The sequence below is a fragment of the Cariama cristata genome, unplaced genomic scaffold (assembly GCF_000690535.1).
Source record: "Cariama cristata isolate BGI_N322 unplaced genomic scaffold, ASM69053v1 scaffold17742, whole genome shotgun sequence".
NCBI classification, from domain to species: domain Eukaryota; kingdom Metazoa; phylum Chordata; class Aves; order Cariamiformes; family Cariamidae; genus Cariama; species Cariama cristata.
The window spans coordinates 8,570-26,503 of NW_009603452.1; the positions used below are offsets into that span (position 1 = coordinate 8,570).

At 36.7% G+C, this 17,934-nt stretch overlaps 1 protein-coding gene across 1 annotated transcript; it reads left to right on the forward strand.

Annotated features, from left to right (window-relative positions):
* Positions 1-1,775: 1,775 nt before the first annotated feature.
* Positions 1,776-17,403, forward strand: LOC104157757 (nucleobindin-2-like). The gene is given in 13 exon segments (XM_009695217.1): positions 1,776-1,919; positions 2,570-2,677; positions 3,976-4,102; positions 7,352-7,455; positions 8,662-8,847; positions 9,498-9,588; positions 11,009-11,067; positions 12,562-12,654; positions 13,696-13,785; positions 14,355-14,422; positions 14,424-14,523; positions 14,855-14,936; positions 16,760-17,403. Coding segments are annotated over 13 exon segments (1,365 nt in total). The 3' UTR covers positions 16,873-17,403.
* The last annotated feature ends 531 nt before the right edge of the window (positions 17,404-17,934 follow it).

Here is a 17,934-nt window from a genome sequence, read left to right on the forward strand (position 1 = left end):
GCAAAGCTAATCAGACTTGCCGTTGTGGATCTGACAGTAGTGCTGACATTGAATCTCATATGCTCAATATGGCAGCAACAATAGCTCCTGCTATCCCAGCTGGTAATGATCAGATGTTAGTAATTTTTTAAATGAAAGTAACAGGTATTTGCTATAAGTGAGCAGAATTCCATTTAGGCTCTTTTTGCTGAAGCTGTGATTAAGAAAAAACAGTTTCAGAGAAATCGTGTCATTCTTGAGCCTTTGACATATGAAACAAAAGATGGATAAGTGACTATATTTTTATCTCCAGCTATTCCCTCATCCCCAACAAAGGAAAGAATATATCTGCACATCTTGTATGCATTTCCCATTTTTTTTCTTAGTAAGAGTGCTTTCTTTTACATAATAGTTATATGAATAAAGGATGCCAACAATGTTTAATATTAAGTAGGTACCGTTATCTACATTTATTGCCTTAGTAAAGGGGGAGCTTAATTCAAACAAAAGTAATGCTTCACTGTCGAGTACCAGAGCATGTAGTCAGGAAAACTGGCACTGACACCGTAATTACAGTTTGTCATGTCCCCCCCCCGCCCCCCACCTCTGTGCCAAAAAAAAAAAAGATATTTGCAGATGGTGGACATAAGTACTTTTGATAGAATTACTTGCATGACTCCTTAAAGCACTTATACAGAAATTCTTGTAGCGGGTATACTTTTGATTTGTTTGACTGCACATTTCTTGAATATTATGTCCTTTTCTTTAACATATCTAAGCTAATTTTAGACAGTATTTGTCTGGCAACTTTCACTTTCTAGGAAGTGATTTATATTACTAACATAACATTGGAGTTTGCTCAAGCTTTTTATAGAATATCCAGAGACTGTGGACTGTCATAGGCTGAATTAGCTGAATTGTCTCAAGAGCCTGACTTCGCTGTCAGATGCTGGATTACCATCATCAGCTACTTTTTTGGCTGTATTTCCTGTACTCACACTGTTGAAGTATTCCATCATATCAGTTTCTGAATGAATTGAACTATTTTCAACCAAATTTGATAGAGGGGGAGAAGACAGACGTCAAGAACTCTCAAAGTGCTCAGTGCTCATCTATGTGTGAGTTAGCCCCATATAAGACACCAAAGAAAGCCTAGGGTAGACTGGCTTAATAAAACCCCAGCCTCAGCAACAGTTTCATGTAGTGTAAACACTTTTTTCAGGAAACTCTATTGACTTGAAATATGGATATAACATGGATTGTAAAATACTTTTCCTTCAAATAAATTTTGGAGGGGATATTGACTCCAAATTAGGTAAAGTACTCCATTGCTGAAACATCAAAACTACTGGCATTATTACACTAAGATCTGACTCAGTGTCCATGATTATCTCCAGGAGTCTGCCAATAACTTCAGCAAAGATCAGAATAGGAACATCAGTATTAGTTATGCAAGACTGCGCCGTCCTAAACAAGTGTATGAACATTGGGTGTTCCCACCTGTTCTGCAGAGCCATTGATAATACCTCAACATGTTAAAAACTTCTCGCCGTTTACAGTACACCTTAATTTTAGAGTTGTGTGGTAAACCTATCTGAGGAAAACTGCTTGTGTAATAATGGCCTTTAAAAATTAAAGCTGTATTTAATTCTTTGAGTTTTAGTGTTCCTTGAGAGCAGTAGAACATGTGGGAAGTGGGTTATTACAGGTATCTATGTAGGAACATCAAAAAATTCTAATCAGTGCAGTATGATAACATCATTTATGTTAATTTTTGTGTCTTGGTCTCATTTCAGATGAAGTGGCTATCTGTTCTGCCCCAACAGTGTATTTTGCTGATGACATGTCTCCTAATGACCTTGGAAGCTGTACCTATAGATATAGATAAGACAAAAGTCAAAGGAGAAGGCCACATAGAAGGAGAGAAGGTAGAAAATCCAGTAAGTGTAATGAAATTTTATCTAATTAAGTATTTTTTCCTAATTGTTAGTAATCTGGCTATAGCAAACTCCCTTCCTGAAATTTAGATGTTATTTACTGGAGTTACTTGCAGGAAGGAAACTAGTATTAATCAGTATTGTCATACAGTCTACCATCTACTATGGTCAGGTTCCGTTTAAATTTGTTATCTTATTTTTTTTCCATGAGTGGCTAAAGGTGAGGTGGCAGATGGAAGGAATTCCCCAACTTACAATAGGAAGAACTGCTTACTGTACCGCAGAGACTTCTTTCAAGCAATTGAGTGGTGGCTTAGGAAATTCTACTCAGTGATTCCAGTTCAGTGTTTCAAATAGAACAATAATGAATGAATTACACTGTTTCAAAAAACCCCAGCTATATTAACATGAAAGGTGCTTGTGTATTACATGGGTTCCTAAACACTTTTCTCCTCTTCCCTGTCAGTTACTGAAACAACTGAATCATAAGTTGTTATAGGGCAATGATGCAAATGAGAAAAAATGAAGATATGTAAGAGAGAGTATAATGCATGTGCTGTCGAGATTTGAGTTTCAGTTTAATCATTGTATTTAAACAAAATGAAAGGTTTGGTAGTATAGTCTTATCTCAATTTCACGTTCTTTTTTTGAAGGATACAGGACTTTATTATGATGAATATCTCAGGCAAGTAATAGATGTCTTGGAAACAGATAAGCATTTCAGGGAGAAACTCCAGACTGCTGACATAGAGGAAATAAAGGTAGGTACAAAAAAATAGTTAAATTAAGGTTAATTAAATCCATAATCATGAGCCATGTATGTTGTATTCTTTCTTCCTTTTCTTTTTTCATATTCATCTCAATTTTTGTGAGCTTAAATTTCCTCTCATTTTTATTTACTTAGGTATTTAACTCTTACTAGATCTTTGTCTTTAGTCAAGGGACAGCAGAACTTCTGTTCATTAAAGAATATACCATAGCTTAAACCCTCTCCCCCCAGTAATGTATACTTGAATGCATAGTTTCTGCCTTCTGCCTATATACTAAAAAGCCAGTTTCAGACTTCATATGGGTAGGTGAACCGTCATGTACATCAAAACAGCTGCAAGTGTAGCTCTCACTCGCTGTTGCCTACTGAGTAGTTTGGAACACTGTTTGGAACACGGAGGTATATCTGCCTTCTGAGATTAGGATAGTGCGTCACAAATAAATATGATGACATGGAAGAGAATTACAAGACAGTCAGATTTCAAAATCTGGGAAAAGTGAGGAGTTGTGCTAGAGTTGAAGTCAATGTATATAGGAATAAAACAGACCTCTGCCTTTCTCCGCTGCTGTCCTTTCTTTTGTGCCAATCCACACAGCACTCTCTCCAAAACCTCACCACATTCTTGTCTTTTCTACTTCAGTTCCTGGCTGTAGGTGGTGGCTGTTCTGCATTCCCCTTTATGAGCTAGAAATTCAGCAAGGGCAGGTAGGAAACAGTCTAAAGTGATAGACTTAAAGAGGAGATTCTGCCTTTTGCATTTCCTTTAATCCCTCGTTGCCATTGGCAGCTTTTTGGCTCCTTTTTCTTCTGTGCTACATATAGTGTAACCTGGGAAGGTTACTATCCATTTCCAGATCCTGATAAATGTTCTTGCAATACACATTGGTGGCTGTTGCTGTGATTGTACCTTCTCTCAAGTCTTACAGCCGTCATCAAGTGGATGAAGAACACAACACTTTGTGTGCATCTCACAGCTCTTTTGAACTAATTTGAGAACATTTGATCATTTGTCATTTCTTAAACATTATTAGATATTGCTGCTTCAAGGTCACGCTTTTGCTCTTTGGAAGAGCAAGAAGCTTAGAAATTCTCATTTCAGAATACTTTTAGGATTCCTGTCTGTTTCTATAACCATAGGCTTAAAAAAATTTGAATCTGCTCTTTGAAAAAAATTTTGAGATTTTTACAGTGTGGGCTACAGTATTGCCAAAGACTGCCACTAGTCTGCTGTCTTGCAGCTCATGTCTAATGGGAATCCTACATACATACATAACTTTTGTTTTTTGACAGAGTGGAAAACTAAGCAGAGAGCTTGATTTAGTAAGCCACCATGTGAGAACACGGCTGGATGAACTGAAAAGACAAGAGGTGGCAAGATTAAGAATGTTAATTAAAGCTAAAATGGATTCTGTTCAAGGTAAGAATACAAAATTTAACTAAGTGAGTTAACAGGTGAGATTGTTTTGGAGAGGTGCCGAAAGTCCATCAGTTATGCTTTGTTTGTTGTCAACAATCATGACTGTAAGCTGAAAGTGAGTGTCCTTTCTGAGCTGGCCTAGGGCCAGTAAACACCTATCTCTTAGGAAACTGGAGAAAAGCCACCTGTGTTTTATAACTAACTAAACTGGATTCTGGCAGTGGATTTTTCAGATACTTCTAATCGTTTTTCAACCTCTTTTTTTATTTTTGTAGTGCATCGATTTATAGATTACTCATTGAGAACTAGTAACAGAATGGGACTATGTTTGAGAATACAATATGACATAGCATTTCATGTCTTTACAAGGTAGAGAACAATTTTTTTTTTTTACAGTCAGTTAACACAAAGGTTTTCCTTTTTCTTTTTTTAAGGCCCCTTGCTACCAGCTAGAGTTATTGTACAGATTTATAACAAACATTAAACATTTCAATTTAGAAGATTTTTTTTTTCTTATTTTTTGGGCAGTTTTAAGCTCCTGAATAAAAACCATTTGGAGTGAAAAAAATTCGCCATAGCATTTTCTTAATTGCTAATGAAATTGTACAAACTCAGATGATTTCTTTTAATGAATAAAGTATGCAGGTTTCTAATGATTCTGATTGCTGTATGTTTTTGTGGGAAATGGTGCTATCCCTTTTTATTTCTTATTACTGAAGAATTTTTAAAGTTTGCATTTAGAACTAATTCTGTAAATTTCTTATTAGTGGTTTCTTTTTGAAGAGAATTAGTTGCTCATAAACAAAGATCCTAATGATGGACTGCATGATCTTGTTTCTGACATGCTGTTTTTGACAAAGAAGCTCTAATTAAAAGGGCTTAATTTGTCTGTGCAGATTATTTTATTATTAAAAACTTGTGCAAGTTATAGGGAGGGATCCCGGTGAATTGAATAGGTAATGTATCAATTTAAAATACTCCAAGAATAAGGATCTGTCTTTTAGACTAAGCTGAATTTAGAGGTGGCGAGTAGACTGAACAAGTATGCATGTGCAAATATGTGTTTATGGGGATGTTACTAGGGTCAAGAAAACATCAGATTGATTTGGGAAAAAAGGTATTTACAGTTTAGTACCTTTCCAATGAAGTCTTTGGGTGCTACCATAGTATAATTCATGAATAATAATAAAGAGTTTGCTGAGAGCATCAGATCACCTTTCTGTCCTTTGCTTTCATTTAATGAAAGTTCTAGTCCAGAGAGTACAGTCCACTGGTAGCTAGACAGTGCAGACCAGGGGTAGCCCCTCCACAGGAGTCAGCACATTGCCTCACAAACCTGCTAGACCTCGTGTTCTTCTCCCTCAGGTGGCTCTTTAGCTGCCAAGATCCTGGTCTTATGCTCCCATTGCAGGCAAGCAGTCCAGTGATGTCATGGTGACACTCACAGTGAGCTAGTTGACAGCAGCTAATACCAGATTGTGTACATAGTAATTTTGTGTATTTTGAAATTTTTAAATAGTTTAATGGGCTGATTACTTCTAGCCCTCTCTACTTCCATAAATCAAGAGGAACTAACAGATTGCGCTTTAGAAAAATAATTCCCCCCAACAGGTCAGATCTGTTACATTATAAGTGTGAGATCTTAACATTTGGGAAAGAACAAAGGCAGATTATTGCAGTTCAGAATACTCAGATAACTACTAAAATGTAAAAACATCAGAAGTGGGAAAACATTTTGTAAAGTCTATAATCAGCCCTGCCAGTGAGCCCTTCACATCACATACAAGAAGTATGGCCAGATTATCTATAAAATAGCGCTGCATCTGTACACCTAGGCAACACCTTGGAACATGTACAAAAGAGCATTCTATGGTAACAGCAGGTAGAGCTGTTCGATTTCCTTTTATTTGTTCTGTTAATCTTTTCCCTATAACATCACTTAATATCTTAGTCTTCTATGTGATCTAAAAAAAAGAAAAAGAAAGCACACAACCCCCCCTGTTTTCTTCCCTCTCAGATGCATCAGGTTAAAAAAAAAAACAAACAGATTTGAGATTATATTCTGCATGTATTCAGTCCTGGTCCAGATATGGTTTTAAACATTTTCAACAAGATCCTACTACACTAATCGGTACAGCACAGAAGAATGTTAGGGGTTGGGGGGGGGTTTGTTTGGTTTGGTTTGGGCTTTGTTTGTTTGGGGTTTTTTTAAGCCTATTATTATACTTCTAACAATGTTTTACAAACAGGCTAAGGCATATGTATTTCAACAGAAATCATGATCTCACCAGGGAGGAACGATGGTTGAAATCCACCCTAGCCAGTGTTTGCTGTTTTGTGATAATACAGAGCATTGAGTGTAAGACAGATAGTTTGCCAAAGAATAACATGTTCAAAATAGTGTTTTCCAATTTTTTTTTAAAACAAATAAAATATTCTTTGCTAAGCCATCCAGCAAAAGCTTGTCAAAATTGTTATACGTAAAATATCAAAGTGTATGCTGCTTAAGATAGCGTTATTATCTAGTATTTAGCAGTCAGAAAGCATGGTAACAGCTGGGAAAGCATGTTGTAGAAATGTGTTTTGTTGTTAGTGCATCGTGTATTGATACTGTTGGATATCGTTCCTGTCATAAGGAAGAGAGAAATGTTTGCAACTTGCAGACACAGCACCTGACTCTCCACTGTCTTGCACTTGTCATTTTGCACAAATGAAATTTGAATATCTGCTTATCTGATTTGATATAATTATACACCATATTGTACCAACATCTTTGGCCAGATTTAACTCATTTGCAAAACGTACATGGCAACAGAAGAGTCAGACTTCTCCCAGGTCAGGAAAAAGATGCAAGTTGTTAGCTTTGATACTGCACATAACTTCAACTATCTAATTTATATAAAAGAGAAAAAAATATTTTTCTTAGTTTGTGAGGCTCAAGTTGACCGTACCTTTCCTTGCTGAAACACAAGCCTTAATTAGTGCATGTTAAACTATTATGTGAAATGCAACACTGACTCATCAGAAGGAATATAGAGCAAATTGCTACGAAGTTTGCCAATCTGCTTCAAGAAAAGCAACTTTAGAAGTGTTGCCATAGTTTCCTCCAACAGTGAAAAAATTATCCAGTCCTCAGAGAGCCTCAGGTACTTACAAGGCCCAAGCTCCTATATGAAAGTTTTTAACTTCCTGGTCTCACTTGATTTCAAGCTTATTTTAATGTTTTACATTTGTATCTTATTCTTTCAGACACTGGCATGGACCATCAGGCTCTCCTTAAACAGTTTGAACACCTGAACCATCAGAATCCTGACACGTTTGAACCTAAAGACTTAGATATGTTGATCAAAGCAGTGAGTGCTAGATATAAACTGTTATGGGCATTTTTGATATTGATTATTATGCTTTTTTCCTCTGGTATAGGCAAATCCTTTTATATATACCATTTTTTTAATAAATGACATGCAGTTTTCATTTTCAGAGAAAAGTCAGTTGTCTCCATTGCACACTTGAAAACTGTTGTTAGTATGCATTATGCTAAACAGCTCATAAATTTGGGCATGGCATCTTAACAGGACTTGCATTCATGTGCCTGTACAAACAACTTTGAGAATAAAATGTGCCTTTCTGGGAGCCTTTAAATTAAATACAGTTTTGATAGGGGTACATTTTTCCCAGGTGTATTTTCTGATTTCTGTTTCTGAATGATTTAGTTGTCTCATAGAACGACATAAATAATCGTGCCTAAACTAGCCATTTAAATTTGGGGATCTATTATATATACGTCAAGCTGCAAAACCACAGCAGAGTAAAATTTTAGATATCAATATTAGAAATTGCATATGCTAGGCCTGGCATTCAATATCTGTTTAGCAGATTCAGTACCAATCACAGGTGTGGGGGAGGGTTTCAGTGCATATTTATTAAGAGGATGCAGTTAAGCTAAACATGGCATGCATTTTTTCAACTGCTGGAAAAAAATACACTTCTCAAGGGGAAAAAAAGACTTTAATTTCAGATATGCTTTAGAGAGCACTGCATGTCTGACACAAGAATTTGACAGTTTTTATATTTTCAAAATAAATTGAAAGATAAGGTATATTTCAAGGTTTCTGTAATTTTTGTGGATTTTTTTTTTACCCTTGGAAAATTTTATCTCCATTGGCTGTAAAATTATTCTGAAATAATTAAGGAGTTAATGATACTATTCGAAGCTGCACTTAATTAGTATGGGATTTACTTAACTTGAGTTAATTTATTATTAATTGATGAGAAAGGACACCTTGATGCCTTCTTACAGTACTTTGTAGTTGCAAAAATTGTCTAGCAGTTGAACCCTTGCAAATTAATTTCTGTGAAAGTAATGAAGTGAGGAGAGATGTTTCTGCATCACTGTAATGTGAAAGGAAACCTCCAACTCATCTACCTCATGTTTAAAAGGAGAATGGCAACATGGTCAGCCTTGCCCACAGATCTGAACAATGCAGTGTTTTTAATGTCCTATGTGTTAACATAGTCGTGTGGCATAATCATATGTCTACATATATCTATATTTTTAGGCTACAAGTGACCTGGAAAACTATGATAAGACCCGCCATGAGGAGTTTAAGAAATATGAGATGATGAAAGAACATGAGAGGAGAGAGTATTTAAAGACACTGGATGAAGAAAAGAGGCAGCGAGAAGAATCCAAATTTGAGGAGATGAAGAAAAAACATGGAGATCACCCTAAAGTTCACCATCCTGTAAGACCATGATCTGTTCTTACATGACTGGGTGGAAGCTTTCCTTTCCAGAGAGAAAAAGCTAAGAAAGAGAAAGGTGTATCTTGTTTGTTCTCAGCATTTGCCTCTTCTCATTGACATGGGAGCAGAGAGTGGGAACAATGCTGAGAGCATTACAAAACCCACTATATATACCCCCATTTTTTTTCTGTACAAGTATGCTATTTGCTGGCGGAATTATTATTTACAAAGAAGCTAAAACTCATGAGGAAGAAGCCAGAATGGTATTCAAAACTGTAGGGATCCCTTCATGGTATGCCTGGCCTGCAAGGAGCTGCATTGTAGTACCATTTGCTCTAGAAAAGGCAAACTAATTTAACTTCCTTCAGCTATTACTGCTAGATGAGTCTGTGTGTCCATGACTTACTATTACAGGTGTTCCTTTCCACAGAATATGCATTTCCTTGACACTCCCTCTTTCCTGGGGACTTTCTATCTAATGAAAGTATTAGACCTGACCAAAAGGGAATTAAAGTAAGTTCCATTGATTCCATTTGCAACATGACTAATCAGAAAATAAAACCTTTCAGAGAAACCATAATGTGAAGGTAATGCAGAAAAATTACACTTAATCATCTTTTGAATAGTTTTTCTTTGTAACCAATCTACAGGGAAGCAAAGATCAACTGAAAGAGGTGTGGGAAGAAGCAGATGGACTAGATCCTAATGAATTTGACCCCAAAACATTTTTCAAATTACATGGTAAGAGATTTAGTTTAATTTAATGAACAAGTGAAGTGACTTTGTTACCTTCTTGTTGAGGGCAAGTTTGTCTTATGCTAGGATGAAGTCTTATACCTCAAGTAATTTGGATGAATCTGAAGAGTGTAGAGGAGAAAATATTTATGTTATTGTTTGTAAGTTTACTGCGAAGTTTTAAATGGGGTTTAAAAGTTGAAAACAGAGTTTTGTTTGACTACTCATAAAATCATACAGCCAATAACCAGCAGTGATTTCTCAGGGAAGTATGGGTATTTAGAGGGCTGTCCATACCTATGACTTTGCTTACACACTACATACTAGGAATAAATCCTCAGAGGTGTGTGTGGGAAAACCTGCTTTCTCGTCATCTCTGCAGATAAGTGCCAGACACCCCTTATCTTTGGAATGGTCATAGAAGTGTCAAGCGTCTTCAGAAGTTGCAAGATTCCCTTAATAAAACAGAAACCAAAATGCTCCCTGGTCCTGCATCTATATTTCTGAGCAGTGTGCAGCTAGAAACAGTAAAATAGTAGCAAAGATGAGGATGCATCTCAATGGGCATTTTGCTTTAAATGTGATTATATACATGTGTAACCTTACATTCTGACGTGGTTAAATGCTTCATAATAAAGTACCCTTGAGCAGATCCTGCCAGGCACTGGGCTATGAAGGGTTGAACAGTACATAGAATTTGACTAATCCCAAAGATGATAATTTAACTGAAGTGTTCTAGCTTGAGTCTGAACTTTTATCTTGGTTTATGAAATATATAAATATGTATTATAGTTATTAAACCTTATTTCTTCTTCCTAGAAAGAGATCTTGAAAGATAATGGTCTGAAAATTGTTGGTAGCTTTTTTTGTGCATATCTTACTGAAACAGAAATAGCTGAAACAATCTTTTGCTGTACAGCTTAGTATATAAAAAAATTTTGAAGCAATTAAACAAAAATATTGCATAGTAACACTCATCTGAAGTAGGCATTCTTTCAATTTCAGACATAGTATAACACTATTCAGACTAGAGTGTAGGATAAAAGATGGATCGTTAGTTATCAAGTATTCTTTCTGCATTTGTCATGAAAAGTCATCTATGATCGTGAAGTGATCTCGTCTCAAGCACTGCATATTTATGTAGATTTTCACATAATTCTTTAGTTATTTTGGAGAGTCATACTGTTGGATAACAAAGATTGCTCCAGACTTGTCCAACCATCCAACCAAAAATGGCAATACAGTTCAGCCAATGTCTGATAGAAACCTAAACTGAAGAAACAACCTATGTAACCAGCATCTTGTTAAATGAGGTTTTTAATCCACATGAGATGTGTATGCTGATACTTAGTTAGCTCATGGAGAGCCATTACGTATATTACTTTCTATCATATTCAACTTGTATTTTCAACACTTCTTTTTGTAGATGTCAATAATGATGGTTTCCTGGATGAGCAAGAATTAGAAGCCCTATTTACTAAAGAGGTAAAAAAAAAAAAAGTTCAGAAACTTAACTTGTTTCAGTAAATGGTTACAGGGATGTCTGTATTTTTTCCAAGTGTATTTGGGGCCTTTGGACTACAAATTAGACTATTCATGCCAAGTTTTGTGCATCCATAATGTTTCTACAAAATTGTATCAGCAAGGAAAATAAAGTAGTTGAAGCATAGAACGCAGACACCAGAGAACTAGTGCTCGTGTGTTTCTCTGCCACAGGCTTGTCTGAGATTTTATAATTAATCTGCAAGGTAGGTATACCTGTATAAATTGCAATGCAGAGGGCTGCACTCCTGCTCTGGCTAGATGCAGCCTGGTAGAGCTTCTGGAGCTGGGTAGCTGTCCTTATCCAGCGCTTATGTCTTGTTGGGAGAAAAAAAGGTCACGCTTGTATGAACTGGCTCAAAGACAGCGCATTTTGGATGTGGCTACAGAAATTTCACGTACTTTGCATCTAGCTAGTTTGGAGCACATGTACATCTGATAAAGTAGACAGGCTCTTAGTTTCTTTAAGCCTTGGTTTGTGGTCTGTGAAAATGCAAATATTAGTACTTCTTTGCCTCCCAGAGGGGTAATGATAGCAATGTCCTGAAATTCTATGGTGATGAGAACTGCAGAATCAATGAGTGAATGAAGGGCCTTGATCTTCATTTTTCCAGTAGGTTCTGTGTTGGTATAGCAGAAAAGACCCCTAAACTTCCAATTCAAAGATCCAGTACTATGGCTGTCAATATCTAGTCTTACAGTTTTTTCTAGATTTCATGAGTCAGGGAGGAAATGTGCTATACAGTGTATATAGAAGCTCATACATTCAAACTACTCTGAATTTTTGAAGAAAGTAAAGTTGCAAATACCGATTTCTAACAAGACTTTGCCATAATCCCCTCTAATACAATGAAGATATATGGCAGTCTTTTTTGACAGCTATGTCCCACCATTTTGCATTTTAAAACCAAATAGTCTGGGGCCTTAAAATTACTTATGCCTAGGCAAGCGAAGCTAAATGACTTAAGCAAGCTAACTAGAAGCAAATAAGCATGAACTCACTAGAAAGACATTGTGCAAGAGAAGTGGACCATTAAGTTAAGCACTCAATTTGTCTTGTGATATCCTGAATGCTAACAGGGTCAGCTGCATGCTCTGGTAAAAAAGCTACTCTCTCCTGTTCCAGAAACCGTGTGGAAACTCTTCCTGCTTTGAATCAAATATAGGATCAGACTGTGCATGCCAAGGTCAATTCTACTGTAACATTCACAGCACTGAATTACAATAGACCACATGAATTAACTGCAAACTTCATTCTTAGCAATGAAAGGCTCCCTTGTTGCTTAAATACTACTGTAAAAGAGGAAAATTACACACACACTCTCACTCTATTGGAAAAATGGTGAACTCATGTTTTGAGCAAATGTTCCAAATGTGCTCTGTCGTTTGAGTGAGCAGCCCTTTCTCCAACTAACGTTTACTAATTTTCAATTTCAGCTAGAAAAAGTGTACGATCCCAAAAATGAAGAGGATGATATGGTTGAAATGGAAGAAGAAAGGCTGAGAATGAGAGAACATGTAATGAATGAGGTGGGGATTGGTGTTCAGTAGAGCTGCTGATTTCCTTCTATGTTCAAGAAATACAGTCCTCCTAACATGAAGCGTTGTCCAAGTACAGCAGAAAGGGACAATCTCTCACACTGAACGCTGTTTTTGCTGAGATTCACATAAAGTTACAATTCTCAAGCCCTGTCTCTATATTCTGATGTAAATGACTGCTGCCTAGTTTTTATTTAAGAAGTTCCGGAGAAGAAACAGTGCTGTAGCCTCCATCTTTTGCAGATACTGAGGTTCAATAGAAATTCCCTGTGAATTTTGTGTCAAACAGGGGAGACTCTAAATGTGCTTTTGCACTTGGCAAATGGGTAAGATTTAGGTGTGAGAAGAGGGAGTAGAGCAATGTCTTCTTTCATGTAGCTCACCTTTGCCCCTTCAGAAGAGGGCTCAGAGCTTAAGGTATCACCTATGACAGTGAATACCTTTACTAGTTCTGATAGGTTTTCAGCTCAGGAGACAGAGGAAAGGGAAGAGGATGTTTTGAACCTCCGTGTTTTTCACTCCTATCTTTTCTGTATTCAACTATATTCCTTAAGCTTGAGGAGTGGAGCAAGCCTGGTCTTCTATTAGTCATAAAGGGAAGTGTTTCCTCCCTTCCCCTTAAAGGATTCTGACACAATTCAGTTGAGGGTTTTCTGATGTTTTAAAACCTCCCTATCCAACTGTGGAGATTACTCTGACTCACAGTTACAAAATTATTACCAGAAAGCTACAAAACATTTTTCTCATAAAAAATCATGCATTCCCCTTGTTGGGGCTGTGACCATAGATAATGTTTCCAATAAAGCCAATGAATTTTGAAGTAAAATGTGAGGATTTACTTTTTCTTTCTGTTTTTGTTATGCTATGTAAGCTTGTGAGAGAAGTTTTCAGAAGATGATGCAGGCATTCCCTTGAAAATTGGACAGTTTAAAAATAAAGTGGTTATATTTGAAGATATTTGCATGATGAAAATAAACATTAGCTCCATCAAAACCATCTTTTAGGCTGAGTTTAATTTTTTGCTTCACATAGGTTGACATCAACAAGGACCGTCTAGTGACTTTGGAAGAGTTCCTGCGAGCTACAGAGAAAAAAGAATTTTTGGAGCCAGATAGCTGGGAGGTAATAAGAACGTGTTCCAAGTGCAACATACGGTACTATTACCATCAGTCTAACCAGGAAACCAAATGGCATGTCTCTGACCTTTGCTTTTTTCAGTTCTGTTTTGGTATGTTTGTGGTTAAGGGCCTTAGCTAAATGTAATGTACAAAATGCAGCAGACTAATGTAATGCAGATGTAATCGTTATGGTCCACGCACAAACAGAAAAGGTCTTGTGCCACCCTGTGGATTGTGGAAGAGCTTTTCCCACATGCTTTTCAAACAGAAAATGGACATTTTGTTCATTAAAGGGAAGATAAGAGCTCAGCTGGAAGCCAGAGGAATTTTTTTCCTACCTCTAAATCTGTAGTAAAATTTTGCTGAGAAAATGGCTGAGAAATGGCTGTTTTGCTGTTTCTTACAGTGAGTGTACTAACCTTTTACAGTGTCATGTCTGTATATTTTGATGAAAATTCTGGGGGTTGTTTAGTGAACTGTACAATTCAGCTAATAATAATTTTGGTGGGAAGATAATAAAAATATATATGCATTCCTGGCTAAGTATTCACGTTTGCATGTATTTTCTTGCAGACACTAGATCAACAGCAGCTCTTCACTGAGGATGAGCTGAAGGAATTTGAAAGTCATATTTCTCAGCAGAAATGAACTTAGAAAGAAGGCAGAAGATCTTCAGAAGCAGAAGGAAGAGCTACAGAGGCAGCATGACCAGCTTCAGGCTCAGAAACAAGAGCTTCAGCAGGTACACTTGCGAGAACAGAATTTTTTTTTTTGTCCTTTTCTGTATCCTTATATGTGTAACAGCTCATGACAATTCCCAGCTCTGGAGCATTCTTTACCTTGATTTCTCATATGAGTCTCAGCTGAATTCTAAGCTAATGGTACCACAGCAAAACATACTCCAGTATTCAGGATTATGGCGAACAATGCAAGCATCTCAACTCAGTAGTATACCCATTAACAAAGACTTTACATAATGACTGCCAAATTGTTTTAAGTGTATTCATTTATATTACATCAGAGAAAGTTGACAGCTTTAAGTTTTTCAACTGTTGTATTTTATTTTTCACCAGGTTGTAAAACAGATGGAACAAAAGAAACTACAGCAAGGAAATCCTCCTGCAGGACCAGCTGGAGAACTGAAATTCCAACCCCGTATGTGTCTTTCTGTGTAGATACACAAACTTTAAAATAAGATCTCCAATGTAAAAGTCACTAAAACTATATTTTCTGTTAAAACTGTTAATATAATGTGGTTTTAATAATCTCTGTAGAGAAGTTCACTAAACTGTCTTTAAGAAGGAAGTAAAGAACTCTTCTAAAGGATTCCTGAAATCTCTGTGCTTTTAAGTCCATAGTAAAAAAACAGGGTTCTAACTCAGGGCATCAAATGGGCAGAAGAGGAGGTTTGTGTTGTGTCTGTCAGTCTAAAAATACTGAGATATAGGATATCTAGGATTTCTGAGCATCCAGAGAAGAATAAGGACATACGAATGACCAGGTCTGTCTGATGTTCTGTGGCTGCATTACCAGTCTCAGACTGCAGAACAAATCAAAGCATTTAAATGCTTTCAACAGGTCTGTCCTCAGTGGCCAATTTACCAGCAGTTGGGCACAACATGACATGACAGGTTAGTTCTAGACAGTATGAACGACCAATTGCTTCAACACCCTCAGAAGAAGATAGTGTCATAATAAATCATTGCATTTGCTCATTGATGCCAACAAAATGATCAGGTATATATTAGCACTTCTTGTCCATAACACATTGTCCATGTTTCTTTTGTGCTTTAAAAGGGCTCTGCTCTCCCATACGTCTTAACTTAGCTTTTTCTTACCCTCTAGAAGGGTTGAAACTAATATGGCTTTATTGGCTTCCATGTTCATGAGCTAAAATTATCAGTAGAGCTCAAGAACTTCTTGACATTCATCTCAAACATAAGGCTTCAGACTATATCCAGGCAGCCTTTTGAATACTGGAAGCTCTAAACTGCTTCTGCAGGGCCAGCAGTGGGATTTCAAACTTTAAATGCTATATTCAGTGATTACAGCTGACTTTGTTGAGTACCCTGAAATTCTATCCCTAAGTCACTCAGTTCTGTGAAGAGAAATAATGAAATTTCAGTACCAATTCAATTTTGTCTTTAATTTGCTTTGAAACTGCCTATGGGTAATTTCATTTATGATCCTTAGTTCTGAGAGCCTCACTTCCCCTCACCTTCAGTAAAAATATCATGTGCAACTGCAGATGCCCTGGAAGTTGGACTAATGATACGTTTTGATGCTGGCAATATTGTAGCAGATACTGTTCTTAACACATATTTTATGTAGAAACTTCCTGCAAAGTCATTTAATCAGGTGTCATAACAATTCATTATATTAGCCAGAACTAGTCACTACTTGTTCACTGATTTAAGGAGATCCAAGCAGACAATATTTCTAATCTGTAAGCTACTGGAGCTACTAAGGGTAATTTAAGGGGCCGGGGGGGGGGGCGTCACAAAAAAAGCAGCTGCAAATTCTGAAATCTTCAGCAAACTATGAAAATTAGTATTATTCAAAGGTAGGCAAAGGGAAAATGTTGTAAGTATTGTTGACACAGTGAGGAGTAAAATGGAGGAGCAAGTTATTTTGTTTTTTCCAAGCTTTCAATATTGGGATTAAAGGTTTCATGAACATATAATGTATTTCAGAAAGAACAATCTCCAAAGAACCAATGTGTTATGTAAGTTAAAATAAAAACAGAAACAACTAGTAATCTAAGAGGAAACACTGAATATTATAATAATGCAGCCTATTGGGTAATCTCAACCAATTTCATTGTTAGTCATATACAAAATTCTTGATTCCACTTACAAACCAAAAAATAGAAGTTTTTGTTTGATTATCTCTACACTAGAAGCTTTCCTTTAGAGACTTTTCGTATTTGGGGCCAATTTAATTGAGAAGTTACAAATTGTTTTATTCTTGTTTTACAGCTGGGGAACACAAAGTTGGAGATGCACCAAAACATCCTGCGGGAGGTGATCAGCCTTTACCACCAGGACATGTTCAAGAACCAGCTGCTAGAACTGATCAAGTTCACCCTTAACCACTTGTGCCTCAACTTTATAGCATCTTTATTATTTGGGGGGGGTGGGGGGGGTGGGGGGCAGGAAATCAGAGTAAAACATGAACTCTCCACTTTCTTCCCCAGATTGTAAAATCGTTGGGAATGTTAGAGATGAAGTATCAATCAGATTTGAACTATAAGCTAATTTTCTCTCCAATGCATCAGTGAGAAACACAAGGGGATCATTTAGAGGCTGTAACAGAAGAGGGAATTAAGGAAACTATTAATACTAAAGATTTTTGTGGCCAGGGGGCTGAACTGTTGAACTCTTCTCTTACAAAAAAGGGAGGAGATGTCTGCCATTCTGTGTTTAGGCATGAATCGAAATCTTCTCAGAGAGGAAGCAGGGAACTGGCCTGAATGTTAAGTTAGGTCTAGTTTTATGTAGAAACTCTTTCCAGAAATGCTGAGAAGCAAAATGTGGGGAAACAAAGACCATAGATAAAGGCCTACCGTTTCCAGCACTATCAAACCCTTTCTTCCTTGAGACCAAATAAAAATCAAACTTCTAATCCTTAATCACAGAAAATTTGCACTTTCTAAAATCTAAACACAGCAAAGAATTATGATGTGGAACAGTGAATATTTTTCATGTTTACCGAAGCCTAAGAATTTTACTGTAAGCCTTCAAAAGGCTGTGCTTCTGGTGTATTGATCTGAACCGTCCTCCTTGTTGAGATTAATTCTGTGTAGCCATTGAATACTCAACTGGCTCTTGGGACAATGCTTTTGTCCCCGTTTCTTTCATCAGATGCCAGCTAATCTCAAATTTTTGCATGTTATTAAGTGAGTTTTTTATGTTGATGGAAATATTGTGCAAAACAGAACAAGACTCATTGTCTTTTTCTGTACAGATTATCCTACCTCCTCTGATAATACCAGATTTTTCAAAATGCACCATGTGCTTCAGAAAGCTCTATCTCACACATGAATCTTTGACTTGTTAAGAGTCTCACTATTCACTCTTAGTCTTTCAACAGTTGGTGTAGGTTTATGAAGCATCCTAAAACAGGGGTGCTACTTGATTGTATTATTTTGGTG